At 42.7% G+C, this 15,647-nt stretch overlaps 1 protein-coding gene across 2 annotated transcripts in view; it reads left to right on the top strand.

The window, feature by feature from the left end:
- Positions 1 to 15,647, top strand: part of PDGFRA (platelet derived growth factor receptor alpha) — a 74,142-nt gene that overhangs the window by 14,426 nt on the left and 44,069 nt on the right. For both annotated transcript variants that reach the window (XM_026699879.2, XM_026699876.2), the window contains exons 2-5: positions 2,554 to 2,614; positions 6,832 to 7,146; positions 11,581 to 11,847; positions 15,078 to 15,208. In XM_026699879.2, the coding sequence (XP_026555664.1) occupies positions 2,566 to 2,614; positions 6,832 to 7,146; positions 11,581 to 11,847; positions 15,078 to 15,208 (762 nt within the window). In that variant the 5' untranslated portion in view covers positions 2,554 to 2,565. The remainder of the gene's footprint in view (positions 1 to 2,553; positions 2,615 to 6,831; positions 7,147 to 11,580; positions 11,848 to 15,077; positions 15,209 to 15,647) is intronic.

Below are 15,647 nucleotides of genomic sequence, written 5' to 3'. Positions count from 1 at the left end.
AATAGATAGAATAGATAGAATTCTTTATTGGCCAAGTGTGATTGGACACACAAGGAATTTGTCTTGGTGCAAATGCTCTCAGTGTACATAAAAGAAAAGCTACATTTGTCAAGAGTCAAGAATCATAAAGTACAACACTTAATGATAGTCATAGGGTACAATAAGCAATCAAATCATACTGGGAAAGAGTCAATATCAATCGTAAGAATACAAGCGACAAAGTTACAGTCATACAGTCACAAGTGGGAGGGGATGGGTGATAAGGAGTGTTGAGGAGATTAACAGTAATAGTAGTGCAGACTTTGTAATAGTTGAACAGTGTTGAGGGAATTATTTGTTTAGCAGAGTGATGGCGTTTGGGAAAAAACTGTCCTTGTGCGTAGTTGTTCAGGTGTGTAGTGCTCTATATAGCGTCGTTTTGAGGGTAGGAGTTGAAACAGTTTATGTCCGGGATGTGAGGGGTCTGTAAATATTTTCACAGCCCTCTTTTTGACTCGTGCAGTATACAGGTTCTTGATGGATGGAAGGCAGGTTGGTAGTAATGGTTTTTTCTGCAGTCCTAATTACTCTCTGAAGTCTGTGTCTGTCCTGTTGGGTTGCAGAACCAAACCAGACCGTTATAGAGGTGCAGATGACAGACTGAATAATCCATCTGTAGAATTGGATCAGCAGCTCCTTGGGCAGTTTGAGCTTTCTGAGTTGACGCAGAAAGAACATTCTCTGTTGTGCTTGTATGCATTGTTTTCCACACCTTGAAGTGTATTGGCAGTAGAAATCATCTTATGTGTAACAAATTTATGTGGTATTCCGAAACATAAATAAGATACACATTAATGCAGTATTCAGGATTATGTTGTTTGGTCTCTGAATCTTTGAGACCTCACAGGCCATAGCACGCCAGCTCCCTGTCCTCTGCTGTCTCCTGGAATTGGCCCCGATACAGGTAGTCCTTGACTTATGAGCACAACGGAGCCCCAAAATTTATGTTGCTAAGTCAGACATTGGTTAAGTCAGTTTTGCCTCGTTTTACTTGCCCCGGTTTATTTATTTAGAAAATGTATCTTGCTGCCTCCTCGCACAAGGCAACTCAAGGCGGCTTGCAAGGATATAAAAACACCATAAAAATATTAAGAAAAATAATAAAATAATAAGCCCCCCACCGTCCCAGTGACAACAAACACATTCATACTAGCCATTTGATGGGCCCCATCCCGCTCTGGGTTCCCCAGGCCTGGCTGGCAGAACCACGTCTTCAGGGCCTCCCAAAAGAGTGTCAGAGTAGGGGCCGGTCTAATCTCTTGGAGGATGGAGCCACCACGGAGAAGGCCCTTCTTCTGGGTCCTGCCAAATGTAACCCTTTAGGGGATGGGCTTCAAAAATTTTAGCAAGGGGTTCTCTGCCTGGTTGGTGGGTGGGCGTGGCCATCATGGGCGTGGCCTAGGCAGCCTCCTGCACCATGGCAGGGGGGGGGGCGGGTTGCCCTCCCTGGACTCCAGAGGCTTTCCTCATGCCTATGGGAGAGCGAAAACGGCCTCCAGAGGCTCTCTGGAAGCCAGAAACAGGCCCATTTCCAGCCTTCCAGAATAGCACAGAAGCGACTGGGATTGTGCAGGCTTGCAGGAGGCAAGTTAGAACACCTCTGTACCTGCGCAAAGTGTGCGTTTGGCATGCGCGTGCACACAAAGTGTGTGCATGCGTGCAAAGCGCGCCCACCAAGCCACCCGGTGGCAACAATATTTGAATCCCACCACTGCTGTATTACAATTATTCCTCCCATCCTTCCTAGTGCCTATCTCTTCCCACTTATGACTATAACGGTGTTGCTTATATCTTTAACATTTATATTGTTTTATTTGTTTCCCAGTATGATTTGATTGCTTATTTAGTAGCCTATGACTATTACTAACTGCTGTACCTTATGATTCTTGATGAATACATTTTATTTTTTCTTTATGTATATGGAAAGCCTATGGACCAAAGACAAATTCCTTGTGTGTCCAAACACACTTGGCCAATAAACAACTCTATTCTATCTACCTACGGTATTAATTGTCATTTTGGCAGCAGAGAAGAATTAAGATTGTCAATGCAGGTAGCCCTCAGCTTACAACAGTTCATTCAGTGACTGAATTTACAATGGCACTGAAAAAAATGACTTATGACTGTTTTCCACATTTACCACCATTGTAGCATCCCCGTGGTCACATGATCAAAATTCGGACGCTTGGCAACTGATTTGTCTCTACGACGGTTGCAGTCGTAAAGACAAGTCTTCTTTTGCAACCTTCTGACGAGCAAAGTAAGATTCACTAAACGACCTGTGATATTAACTTAACCCCTGGTAGGGATTCACTTAACAACGGTGGCAAAAAAGGTCGTAAAACAGGTCAAAATTCACCCAACTATGGTCTCAGTGACAGAAATGTTGGGCTCGACCCTGGTCGTAAGTTGAGGATTACCTGTAGATATTTCCAGCCTGCATTGCAGGTATGTCCTATCCGTTTTCTATATAATCATTATTATTTTTTTTTTCATTTTGTTTTCTATTTTCAGTTGGCCTTTGCCATGGGACCTTCCCGAAAGGAAGTCTTGATCTTGGGCTATCTCCTCGCAGGTAAGAGTTACAGATTTAACAGATTAACAGAGTTGGAAGGGACCTTGTAAGGTCATCTAGTCCAAACCCCCCCCCCCCCAAGCGGGAGACCCTACACCATTTCTGACAAATGGCAGTCCAGTCTCTCCTTAAAAGCCTCCAGTGATGAAGCTCCCACAACTTCTGAATGCAACTTCTGTTCCATGGGTTGATTGTTGTCACTGTCAGGAAATTCCTCCTTATTTCCAGGTTAAATCTCTCCTTGTTCAGTTTCCATCCATTATTCCTTGTCTGGCTTTCAGGTGCCTTGGAAAATAGCTTGACCTCCTCCTCCTCTCTGTGGCAGCCCCTCAAATATTGGAAGACTGATCTCCTGTCTCCCCTGGTCCTTCTGTTTACTAGACTAGCCAAGCCCAGTTCCTACAACCATTCACTGTATGTTTTAGCCTCCAGTCCCCTAATCATCCTGGTTGCTCTTCTCTGTACTTTTTCTAGAGTCTCAACATCTTTTTTATAATGTGGTAACCAAAACTGGATGCAGTACTTTAGGTGTGGTCTTACTAAGGCTTTATAGAGTGGTATTAGTACCTCCCTTGATCTTGATTGTATCCCTCTGTTAATACAATTTAGGATTGCATTAGCTTTTTAGGCTGCTGCTGCACACTGCTGGCTCCTATTTAGCTGGTTGTCCACTAAGACTCCAAGATCCCTCTCACAGTTGCTGCTATTGAGCCTGGTTTCACCCAATCTATATGTGAACTTTTGGTTTTTCCTGCCTAAGTGTAAGAGTTTACTTTTCACTACATTGAATTTCATTTTGTTAGATAGACCCCAGTGTTCAAGGTCAAGTTACCTTCAATGGAAGATTTTTGCCAAGTTTAGCATTTGTCAGATAGCCTCTCTGGTTAAATCTAGCCTGCTGAAGCCTGGATCAAGCAGCCTGGAGCTTTCTCCAGGTATTTTTGATCTCCTTTGCCAGCCTTTCCAGTAGATGAGGAATTCCAGAATTCTAGTCTGTTGCTTGAGCAAACACCTTCAATTCATTTTACTCTCATTTTCATACAGTGATTCTGGTCCCAGAAACAGCATCAGAAATGTATTTTCTCTCCTGGAATTGCATGGGGAAAAAAGGGAGCTGTTTTGATTTTTCTCATTATGCAGGGAGATCATGGGTGCAAATCTGTAAGAATGTTAAGTATGCCATGTTCAGACTCAAAGACAACAAAATCTGAATTTCATACATTTTCTGGGCCAGAGCTGGAAAAGATCCATTGAGAATTTTAGAGAAAGGTGAAGTTAATAGCTAAGTTTGGCCCGGGAAAAAATATGTATTAGTTTCTTTGGCCGGTGCTCAATTTGTAGACAGGACATACCAAGTTTCTTTGGAATTACGGAGGATCTGACCGTCTCTGGAACAAGAAATATGCTCCTGCCATGGTCCAGTTTGAAACTTGCAGCATATCATCATTTATGGTGGAACTGTAAAGAAGCTCAAAAGTTTTGGCAGAAAATTCAGAAATGGTTAGAAGATTAAAATAGAATCTAGACCTGGAATTTTCTTGTTAGGAATTAATGTGGGAAAATACAATAAAGATATTATATGCCTAATAATTCATGTAATTACTGCTGCAAGATTGGCCTATGCACAACAGTGGAAATGTAAAGAAACTCCAAATGAAATAGAAGTAATCCAGAAAATTTGGATGTGCCCAGAAATGGACAAATTGACAATAGAATTAAAAAATAAGGATGAATTGGATTATTACAAAGTATGGGATAAGTTTTATTGTTGGTTAGAAAAGAGGAAGGATCAGGATAATAAGAAATTATTATATGTATATATTATATACTATGTATATGGAATGTAAATATGTACCATTTTTATATGTGACTTAGCAATGTATGATAATTATGTGGGTTAGGGGGATTGTATCATGTTCATTGCTTTTAATGTTCTTTTTGTTTTTTGCGTTTGTCTAATAAAAATTTATATATATATATAAAAAGAAACTTGCAGCATAGGAAGAGGGACATTGTGCAAAATGGGATCTCCTGCTTGAGTGGGGAGGTTAGACTAGATGACCTACATGGTCCCTTCCATCTCTGTTTAAAGAAAGAAAGGCTATTTTGGAAACTAATATCGTTGTTTGGGCTTGACATCTACAAAAAGACTCTTAGGAACAATAGAATAAAAACAAAGTTTAAATGAGCAGAAAAGCCAAGCTTTTACCATGCAGTTTGGGAATAGCAATAGCACTTAGACTTATATACCACTTCATAGTGTTTTACAGCCCACTCTAAGCGGTTTACAGAGTCAGTCTCTTGCCCCTCCAACAATCTGGGTCCTCATTTTATCCACCTCGGAAGGACAGAAGGCTGAGTCAACCTTGAGCCTGGTGAGATTCGAACTGCCAAATTGCAGGCAGCCGGCAGTCAGCAGAAGTGGCCTGCAGTACTGCACTCTAACCACTGTTCCACCGAGGCTCTTTTGAATGCTTCAGAATGACTTGCAATCACAATGTAGGTGGTCCTCGACTTACAACAGTTCATTTAGTGACCATTCAAAGTTACGACATTGGAAAAAAGGGGGGGACGACTTATGACCGTTTTTCACACTTACAATGTGTGATGACCCAGGGTAGGATACAAAATAAACATAGTCACAAAAATAGGTGAAGCCCCTTTTATTCCTTCACTTTGCTTCCAAGCTCCGAATATTCTTGACTGGAGACAAAAAACTCCCACACGAGCACTTACCAGAAGGAGGAAATGCCATTTAAATTATAAAAATTAAAAAGCAACACAAACCGGGCAAGATAAGGGCTGGAGGACATCCACAGATAATAGAACGCACACTGGGAAGGACGCCAAACTCAGAGAGGAGTCATAAACTAGAGATATTTCCATGCTTTGTTTCCAGGACTCGCCCATACGCATGTCCATCCTCTTATGCAGTTGTCACAGCTGCAGCCCATAAAGAGGATCAAGGCCCTCTCCTCCCCCACAGACCAGGTCTCTCCCATATCTTCTCCTCCCTGTGTGCCCTAGGATGGATAGGGGATGGGCCTGGGTCTTCTTCTGACTGCCCAGACGGCCTCTGCCCTTCCCCAGCCTCCTCCAAAACCTCCAGGGCCACACCTCCACTCCCTGTTGGCTGTTTCTCCTCTCCCTCAGCGTCAGTCTCCACCAGGGGCATGACACAATCTTGCAGCCATAGAGAGTCATGTGATCAAAATTCTGACGCTTGGCAACTGACTCATATTTATGACAGTTGCTGTGTCCTGGGGATCATGCGATCCCTTTTGGTGATCTTCTGACAAGCAGAGTCCATGGGGAATGTAGATTCCCTGAACAACTGCAATGGCTCACTTAACAGTTGTGGCAAGGAAGGTCATGAAATGGGGCAAAACTCACTTAAATGTCTCGCTTAGCAACAGAAATTTTGGACTCAATTGTGGTCGTAAGCCGAAGACTCCCCGTAATCAAAGATGGCAAGCCTGCTCCAAGAGGAACGGATTCCAGAAACAGAATAACCAAATAACAGAGTTGGAAAGGACCGTTTCCCACAGAAAAGAAAACACCGGGAGCCAATAATTTAACAACCGGTGTGACTGGGTGCGCGTGGCCAACTCACCGTCACTCAGTCCCACTCGGTCACATGACCTCCCCAGCCATGCTTCCCCAGCCAGTCATTAGGGCAGATCTTGGTGTGGAGAGCAGGTTGCATGTCCCCCCGAGCGACTGAGGCAGAACCAGCACCAACAAGGGCTGGAAGAAGTGCCTGCGAGACCCAGCAAGATAGGAGGCACTGGAGAATCAGTCCCGGCTGCTTCTCCATTCCGTGCTGTCGCCCTTATCTTCTCATGCTGGGCGAGGAGTGACTGGGAGGGGAGGGGAGAGGGGCAGGGCCAGCCCGTGATGGAATCAGCCTGTTCACTGAACTGCAGAAAAAGTTTACCGGTTCGGCAGGGAGACGTAGCAGAGGGGTCAAAGAGCCACATGCAGCTCTAGAGCCATGGGTTGCCAACCCTCCGCCCAAGCAGGAGACCCTATGACACTGTTTCTCTTGTTTAACTTTCTCGCTTTTTGTTTTCGTAGAGTCCCTGTTGATTTTATTCTTGTTGATTTTTTTTCCAGAGAGGCAGTGATAGAAATGTCCCAAAGGGGTTGATTGTCTCTTCCTTGAGATTTAACCATGTTCTTCCTGGTAACACACCTTGCTTTTTTGCCCCCTGTAGGGTCATGCATCATCTCCTGCCAGAGTTTGCTTCCCACTATTCTTCCAAACGAAGAGCAAATGGTCGTGCAGCTGAATGGCCCCTTCACGCTGAAGTGTTCTGGAGACAGCGAAGTCAGCTGGCAGCATCCTATCCCGGAAGGCAACCATTCCATAACCATCAGGAACGAAGAGAACAACAGTGGCCTTTTTGTGACCGTCCTTGAAGTGGCAAACGCTTCGGCTTCTCTCACCGGATTATACGTTTGTTATTATAATCATTCTCAAGAGGAAGATGGAGAGGTGGAGGGGAAAGAGATCTACATTTTTGTGCCAGGTGAGTTGATTTGAGCCACAGTGGCGCGGTGGTTAGAGCGCAGTACTGCAGGCTTCTTCTGCTGACTGCCTGCAATTTGGCAGATCAAATCTCACCAGGCTCAAGGTTGACTCAGCCTTCCCTCCTTCTGAGGTGGGTAAAATGAGGAGCCAGATTGCTGCGGGTAATAAGCTGACCCTGTAAACTGCTTAGAGGGGGCTATAAACAGTGGTGGGATTCACCTTTTTTTACTACTGGTTCTATTTTACTACTGGTCCTATGGCACTTCTGATTCTGCCATGGAAATCAGCTGAGCACACGAACAAGCAATAAAGCACAGGAAAGGGCGGAGGCAGTTGGGCAGGTCCAACTGCTTACCGGTGCTACCGATTCAGTAGAACCAGTGCAAACCATCACCATCCCACTACTGGCGGTAAAGCACTGTGAAGTGGCATATAAGTCTAAGTGCTATTGCTATTAAGTCAACTGGTAGGGTTTGGGATAAAGAGACAAATAGCTTCTACTGGATCCCTTTGACTTAGAGCAATTGAATTCTCAGTGACTCTCAACCTATTCTTCACCACGGACTCCCTTTAAATACCTTTTGTGGCGATGGGCATCGTGTCTGTCGACTGCAGGTTGAAAGCCCCTGGAATACAAAATCAGCATCAATGAATCGTTATCAATTTATGGAATCAACTCAAATATCTAAGGCTTAGTCCTTTCGGTACTACAGGGCACCCATCTAAAATATATACTGCTTAATAAAATAATTAGACTTTGGCTGCTCTTTTAGACCACAGGCCTGATTGAGAGTTTCCCTATGGATCATAGGGTTAGCTGAGAAGCATGCAAGCTTTAATTTAGTTCGTTCTTTATTATTCCAATGAAAACGTGGGGCTCTTTTTCATTATGAGCTGTCTATCTCTAGGAAAGTACCATTTTTTGAAGAATTTTTGAAGGCACAGGTGGAAGCCATTTTCTTTACTGAAAGCAGAAAGCTTTTAAAGTCCATATACTAAATCAATTCTGAAGGAAAACATTGGGGAATGAGAAGAAAGGTGGGGCTATCAAAATCTTTTGGGACGATAGCAAATGCATTCGTTTATAGCAGGAGTGAGGATCTATGGCCCTTTTATGACCTGTGGACCTCAATTCCCAGAATTCCTGAGCCAGCACTTAACATCTGCCTTGGTTAGCAGCAGAAATTTGGGGTTCAATTTTTGGTCGTAAATGGAGGATTACCTGCAGTGGTGGGATTCAAATAATTTAACAACCGGTTCTCTGCCCTAAAAATTTCTTCCCCACAACCAGTTCACCAAACAGCTCAGAAAGTTAACAATTGGTTCTCCCGAAGAGGTGTGAACTGGCTGAATCCCACCACTGATTACCTGTCAAAGGAGAATTTTGAGCTTATTTGGCCATGTTTCCTGACTGGTCTATTTGGGATGGCTGACAAAATATCTCTGAGTTCTTGTTTGGTTATCCTTGGAAATGGAAGATTGGATTGAGGCAGGCAAATGCTCCTTTGGGTTGACTTGAGAATGGCAGCAGACTTTAGAAAGAATATTGAAACAGTTGCTTGTGTGTGCCATCAAACTGATGTCATTTGTTAACAACCACATAGATCTATGATGGCCAACCTATGGCACGCATGCCACAAGTGGCACGCAGAGCCATTTATGCTGGCAGGTGAGCCGCAGGCAAACGCATGCGTGCGCCTCACAGCTGATTTGGGGGGGGGTTGGTTTGAGGTCTTTTTCGGCCTCCCAGGCGCTTGGAAAAAACTCCTACAAGGCTTTTCAGGATGAATTATAGGCCCATTTCATCACTTCCTGTAATACTGGTAATGACGAAACGGACCTATAATTTGGCCTGAAAAGCCTTGCAGAGGCTTTTTCCAAGCCTCTGGGAGGCTGAAAAAGGCCTCAAAACCAGCTGAAAAATCAGCTGTGAGTAGCAGTGCAGGTAAGAGGGTGGCGGGAGGGGGGAATTGTGTACGCATGCACAGGGGGCGTGGGAAGGGGGGGGGGGTCATGCATTGCATTCTGGGTGCTGGCAGTTTTTGTCACAGGAGACCGAAAAGGTTAGCCACCACTGGCATAGATTATGTTCCCAACTTGATCCTTCAAGTCCATCAGTGGTACAACGATCCTTGCTGTAATTATGTCCTTTGTTGCTGTCTACTTTGTTGCTGTCTTCCTCTTCTTGTATTCTTTCTCTCTTTCCTAACATTAGAACCTTCCTTGGAGGGCTATCTCTTCGTAGAACGTGTCTGAAGTAGGATAATTTCAACCTGGTCAATGGTAGTGTTGATAAGAATTCTGGGTTGTGATCCATTTTATTTTTCCTTGCCTTCCATAGCCTTCTCAAAAAATTTTTCTCCCCAACACCAAAGTTCAATACTTATTCAAAGTCGATACTCTATTCTGCTTTTTCAAAGTTTAGAACACCACAAAGAAAACTGTGTGACCTATACTATCTGTCAGACTGTACTCTGAGTGTACGAGTGTCCCTATCTTAGCCAAAGATGGAAAATTTCTAGTCCCAGAATTAAGATGGTCCAAAACTGTCTTGCTAAAAGTTGAGTTGAATGTTCTTCTTCCCTACACAGCTACAGACCTACACAGCTTCCAGACACTAGAACCCAAGCTCAACACTATCACTTGGTCAGCCCACAACTATGGTCACTATACTGGTGATCCTGCATCCCATGGTGATGGATGGCCTTCTCCAGTGACTTCATATAGATGTCAAACAGAGGTTGGGTTGAAATACGAGCGTTAAGCATTTGCAAGATTTCTTCTGTTCAATTTCCATCTGGAGATACTGGGAAAAGTTAACTGTCACTTTAGGATGAGGTATCATCAATATAGTGATGATATCCAGCTTTATATCCATTCCAGGCCATCTGAGAAATGTGGTAGAAGTTATCTGGAGACAGTCAAGGATTGAATAGGGGGAAAACAAGCCACTCAACCAAGCAAGACAAAATTGCTTTTAATTCAGATTCCATGACTATTCCAAGTTTTCAACTTTAATTATTACCAGTTGAGTTGTGCTACCCTAGAAGGATCAGCTTCACAATCTGGGGTCTTCAGAGGGTTTGCTACTAAAGGAGTAAGTAGAAGACCAGATAGAAGTTTTCACTGGCATTGAGCTGTAGTTGGAATAGAATGAGCTAAGGACAGAATCATTCTTTTGTCATCTCTTGGCTAGATTACTACAATTCATCCCACATGGGACTTCTGATGAGGATCAGCCAGAAACGTCTGACAGTCAGAATTCAATGGCCAGCACACTCACTATATTACTCTGCTGTTATGAGAGCTGCTTTAGTTAGACTATGTTTCTGAGTATAGTTCAAAGTCCTGGATGCTAATTTTTAAAATTCAATATGGCTCACAGCCTAGATTTCTTTTTTCTTTTGTAAAAGTTTTTTTATTTTTTAAAGACAAACACGAACAAACACAAACATAAAACATCAACATAAAACCATCTTCCAAAATACAGCGTGTTGGTTGGTACATTTCTTTCATGCAATGTCATAATATCAACAGTCTTCCCCTTCCAAACATATATTCACATTACATAAGTCAACTATACATATTATATTATATTACATTGTAGTATTATGATATCATTATTAGACTCAGCTATAAATTCACATAGTTCTTATCAAGCAAATCTGAGTTTTAACAAATCTGAGAATTCATTTCATTATGTTCAATTATATAATATTACATCATATTATCTTGCATATTATAGTATTCCTTTTTATAACATAATTTACTTATCTATTATCTAACCATTGATAAAATAAACCCCAAATTTTGTAATATTCTTTATCTTCTTGCTCTCTGATTGCTAATATCAATTTACTCATTTCTGCACATTCCATCATTTTCTTAATCACCTCTTCCTCTACTGGAATTTTTTCACTTTTCCAATTTCTAGCAAATGCAATTCTAGCTGCTGTTAACACATTTATAATCAAATATATCAATTCTCCACTGTATCCTTCAGGCAAGATACCCAATAAAAAATATCTCTGGTTTCAAATCTATATGCTGTTTTGTCATTTTTTTTTTTCAAACCATGTATGAATTTTAGTTTAGTATCTCTTAGCTTCCACACACGTCCACCACATATGATAATGTGATCCAGGTATCTGAAGCCTGTCCATCTCAGGTAGATTGGGCCTTTAGAATAATCCATGTGTCTACTAAGGGTCCCCACCTTCTGATTTTTGTTGGAGAGACTCAACCCTGGGTGTTCTCTGTGTGAATTCCCCTTCTGCAGAAATATTGTCACACTAGCTTGTTTAGGGTGGCATTAGCTTGGCTGGGCAAGAGGCGGATCACAGTACAACTCATGGAATGCAGGCTTGAGATTGAACCTATTAATATATGTAGTTATTCCTATTGATGCATCAGAGTATCTCATTCTCAACAGATTCAGCGGTTCCCTTTGTCCCGACCTCCCAAGAAGATTTGTTCATTGTTGCCAGCGAGGAAGACAATTCTTCAATTATCCCCTGTCGCACAACTGATCCTAACACTCAGGTCACCCTGATGAACAGAGAAGGAAAAATTCTGTATGCCTCTTATGACAACAGGCTGGGCTTCATTGGGAACTTCTCTTTGGGGTCCTACATATGCAAGACAACAGTCAAAGCAGTCGAATTCGAGTCTGGCGAATTTTTCATCTACGTTTACAAAGGTACATCTCTTTGTACTTTTCAATCGAAATGTAGATACATGGCAAGTTTGTGTGATGACCTGGGGTGTGGCACAAAGGCAACACAGTCAGAGAATAAGAATGAGTTCCTTTATTAGCTCCAACTTTGCCCCCAATGATTTGGTTATTTTCCGGTCTGGAGAAAAACTCTCCCACGAACCTGCAACAGCCTTTGGCTGCAGATATTCCAGTCCAAAAGTTGTAAACTGAAAACTTTAAACTATAAATTCAACGAGGCAAAATAAGGTAATTAAATCTGGCAGAGCAAAATATGGAGCTCCAGAAATGAAGGAACAAGGCAGTAAATCAAACCAGTTGGGAGGATGCCAGGCACTCAGATAACTGCAGTCAAACACAAGATAAACTCAACGTTTGTTCCCGACAACTGCCTCACCCACCTGCGTCTCCTTTAAACACCATCCCCAAGTGTGCTTTGTGAAGGGAATCAGGGCCCTTTCCTCTATCGTAAGCCATGCAATCCATGTTGCTCCCTTCTCCATTCCTCCCTTGTGCCCTAGGATGAAGAGGGGGTGAGCCTTGGTCTCCCTCTGAATTCCCTCTCCCTTGTTCTACCTCTTCCCTGCTCTGCCCAGCGTGACTTTGCCCTTCCCCAGTTTCTTCCACAGCCAATGGAGCCAGACTCCTGCTCCCTGTCAGCTGTTTATCTTCCTCCTCTGATTCAGACTTGAGTGGGCGACATGACAGGTTGAGTCTCCTTAGATGCTTCGTCAAAAGGGCCCAACCGCTTCTACTTAAAGACACGGTCATCTTATAAGTACAAGTGGTCCTCGACTTACGACCACAATTGAGCCCAAAATTTCTGTCGCTAAGTGAAGACACTTGTTAAGTGAATTTTGCCCCCTTTTACAACTGTTGAGCGAGTCACTGCAGTCGCTAAGTTAGTAACACGCTTGTTAAGCGAATCTGGATTTCCCCATTATATTTTGCTTGTCAGAAGTGATTCACACGACCTTAGGACACAGCAATGGTCATGTGAGTCAGATCTGGATTTTTGATCACAGGATCATGGGGTTGCTGTGAAAAAGGTCGTAAGTGTGAAAAACAGTCCGAAGTCACCTCTTTTCAGTGCCATTGTAACTTTGAACGGTCACTAAATGAACTATTGCAAGTGGAGGACTATCTGTACAGGTTTAATTCTCACATGGCTACAGGGAAGTAAGTGTTTACACTCCCCTAAAAGACAGATGGAAATGGAACCTCCTGTGCAGAAGAGAAACCAAGCAAACTCGTATATAGAGCCAGAAAGGGAGAAAAGGTACAAACAGATTTTGAATGTTTACTTTATAGAAAGAAATACTGCTTGTCATCAGAATAATCTACTTACGGATTTCTAACTTTACTTTAATAAAATGTACTTATCAGAAGTTTGGAAGTCCTTTGAACTTGCCTAGTTGGTTCCAGTCCTGTCTACCAATTGAAGACAAATTGTTTTCTTTCATGTGGCCTGTGAGGCATAAATACTTCAGCTCTGGCCTTAATGGTAGGATTAGCTATGTGATTAGACCAATAAGCCACCACCAGCCTCTCCTAAGACTCCAGAATTTCCTAACCTTCCTTTATATGTGTGTGTGTGTGTGTGTGTGTGTGTGTGTGTGTGTGTGTGTGTATGTTCTGACCCAAGACTTACTCAAAGCAGACAAATGCAAAATAGAGAGAAAAGCAAAACCTTTTAAATGCTTCTCTGTGAATTCCGTTCATTCACAGTGAAACGCTATTAAAACTAATTGTCCCAGATAAGAGCAAGCCCTGTCAAGGTTGTGCAAGGCTGCCAAGAACACAAGATTAAGTGCAAGGAAATATAAAAGCCAAATGTCAAACCAGGTTAGACCGAACTCCCACGAGGACTTGAAGTGCAAGAACTTCTTTGCTTCCTGCAAAGAATCCCATCTCTGAGGGCTGGCTTTTATCCCTTAAGGGAAGGGCCATCACTTTGCAGCCTTACTCCTGAGTCGCCCATGCTGTTGCAGCTGCCCTTTCCTTCGAGCAGACCTGCACGCATGCCCACTGGGCACAGGCTCCTTGGGGTCCCCTGCATCACTGCTGCCAACCTCCACAAGCTCTGAAGACAGCACAAGCTCCATTCTCTGATAGCCCTGGCCCCATCCCTGTTTCACACGCAGGCCCCTCATCCGAGTCCTCACTCTCTGAGACCTCAGCCATCCTCACCTGCTGCTGGTGAACCATAACAGCGTGTGTGTGTTTTACCCCCCTGTCACTGCTTCCCATTTGCCGTTACAGGTTTTTCTTCCCTTTTCTTCCTAATCTCCAGTTTCCATTTTTTCCAAATTTCTAAATGCGTCTGGCAAACATTAAGAACTGGGTGATTATTCTGAGAGGTGGTACAAAGAAAAATTATGCTTTATTGGAGAATTTAACGTGGGGGTTAATAATTTATTCTGAACACATGCAAAATTGAATTTAGGTTGGTCCCTAAGCGCCAGCAATTTACTCTTCCGAGCTTTGGGTCTCATGCTGGAAATTCCCATTTTCAGGGAATTTCTCTACTGGAATATGTGCTTTGGGCTTTCTGTGAATCATGTTTAACAGATAATCAGAGTTGGAAGGGACCTTGTAGGTCATCTAGTCCTACCCCCTACCCAAGCGGAAGAAGCTACACCATTTCTGACAAATGGCAGTCCGATCTCTTCTTGATGTGGTGCCTTCCTATTGGCTGGTTGGTGTATCGATGGCTGGCAATTGGCTGTCATTTCCTTGTGCTGCCAAGCCCTTTTTACAAGGAAATGACAGCCAATCACCAGCCATCGACACACCAATCAGCCAATAGGACTAGCTCTATTCCCTAGGTTCAGGCAGATGGAGGATGACCAGGTGCTGGCAGGAGAATAATTGAGACAATAACGTGCCCTTTTCCAAGTCTACAACTAGATTCCTGCTTTTGAGTCCCAAAGAGGACCATGTTCCACCCTTACAATAAATCAAATATGTTATTTATTTTATATGGCAAATGGGATGCAGAACTCTATTTGTTCTTTTAGCTCAAAAAAACCTCCAAATGCCCTGAGTTGGCCCCATAAATGACAGTTTTTGAAAATACTATGATTTAGTTTAATAAATTTCTTCTCACACTTCTTTAATACTGATGTTCTCCTTAATATACGGAGGAAAATAAGGTATTCGAGAGAACGACGTTCTATACATATCCTTTCTTAAAATGTTTAATCGTCTTCCAGCTCCATCATACCTTCATGTTGACATAGAGTCCCCGAAGACTGTATATAAAACAGGAGAAACCATTACTGTTACTTGTGTGGTCTTGGATAACGAAGTGGTGAACCTAGAGTGGAATTATCCAGGGAAAGTGGTAAATATCCCTCTTTGTTGTTGGCTCAATGACCGGAGGATACCGTGGGTGGGGCTTTAATTCCTGATTATTATTATTTTTTAAAAAAAGAAAATGACTGGATTAAAAACATTTGGAAGAAAGGCCAATTGTTAAATGCATTCGCTTAGTCAACTGTCAAGACTTAATGGTTAGCAAGCATTGCAGAGCTTTGCAAAATGTTATGCGGAGATGAGTAACACATGAGTTTGACAGGAAGCGGGAGAGGAAGAACAGTAACACTTCCACCAACCTGGAAAATATAATACAGCAAAAATGGTTTTTGTATAGTTGCTCACATGTTACACTTGTGCTGATGAAAAAACATGATCGTTTCCAAATGTCTTTAAGTCGTAATCCAAAGCAGCCTTCTCTAATGTGTTCTCCTCCAGGAGGTTTGGACTCCTCAACCTGCATAACA

This window comes from Pseudonaja textilis, chromosome 6 (genome assembly GCF_049901715.1).
Source record: "Pseudonaja textilis isolate UNSWEBS1 chromosome 6, rPseTex1.2, whole genome shotgun sequence".
NCBI lineage: Eukaryota > Metazoa > Chordata > Lepidosauria > Squamata > Elapidae > Pseudonaja > Pseudonaja textilis.
Note: the sequence above shows the minus strand (reverse complement) of the source record. Positions and strands in the feature narration are given on the sequence as shown.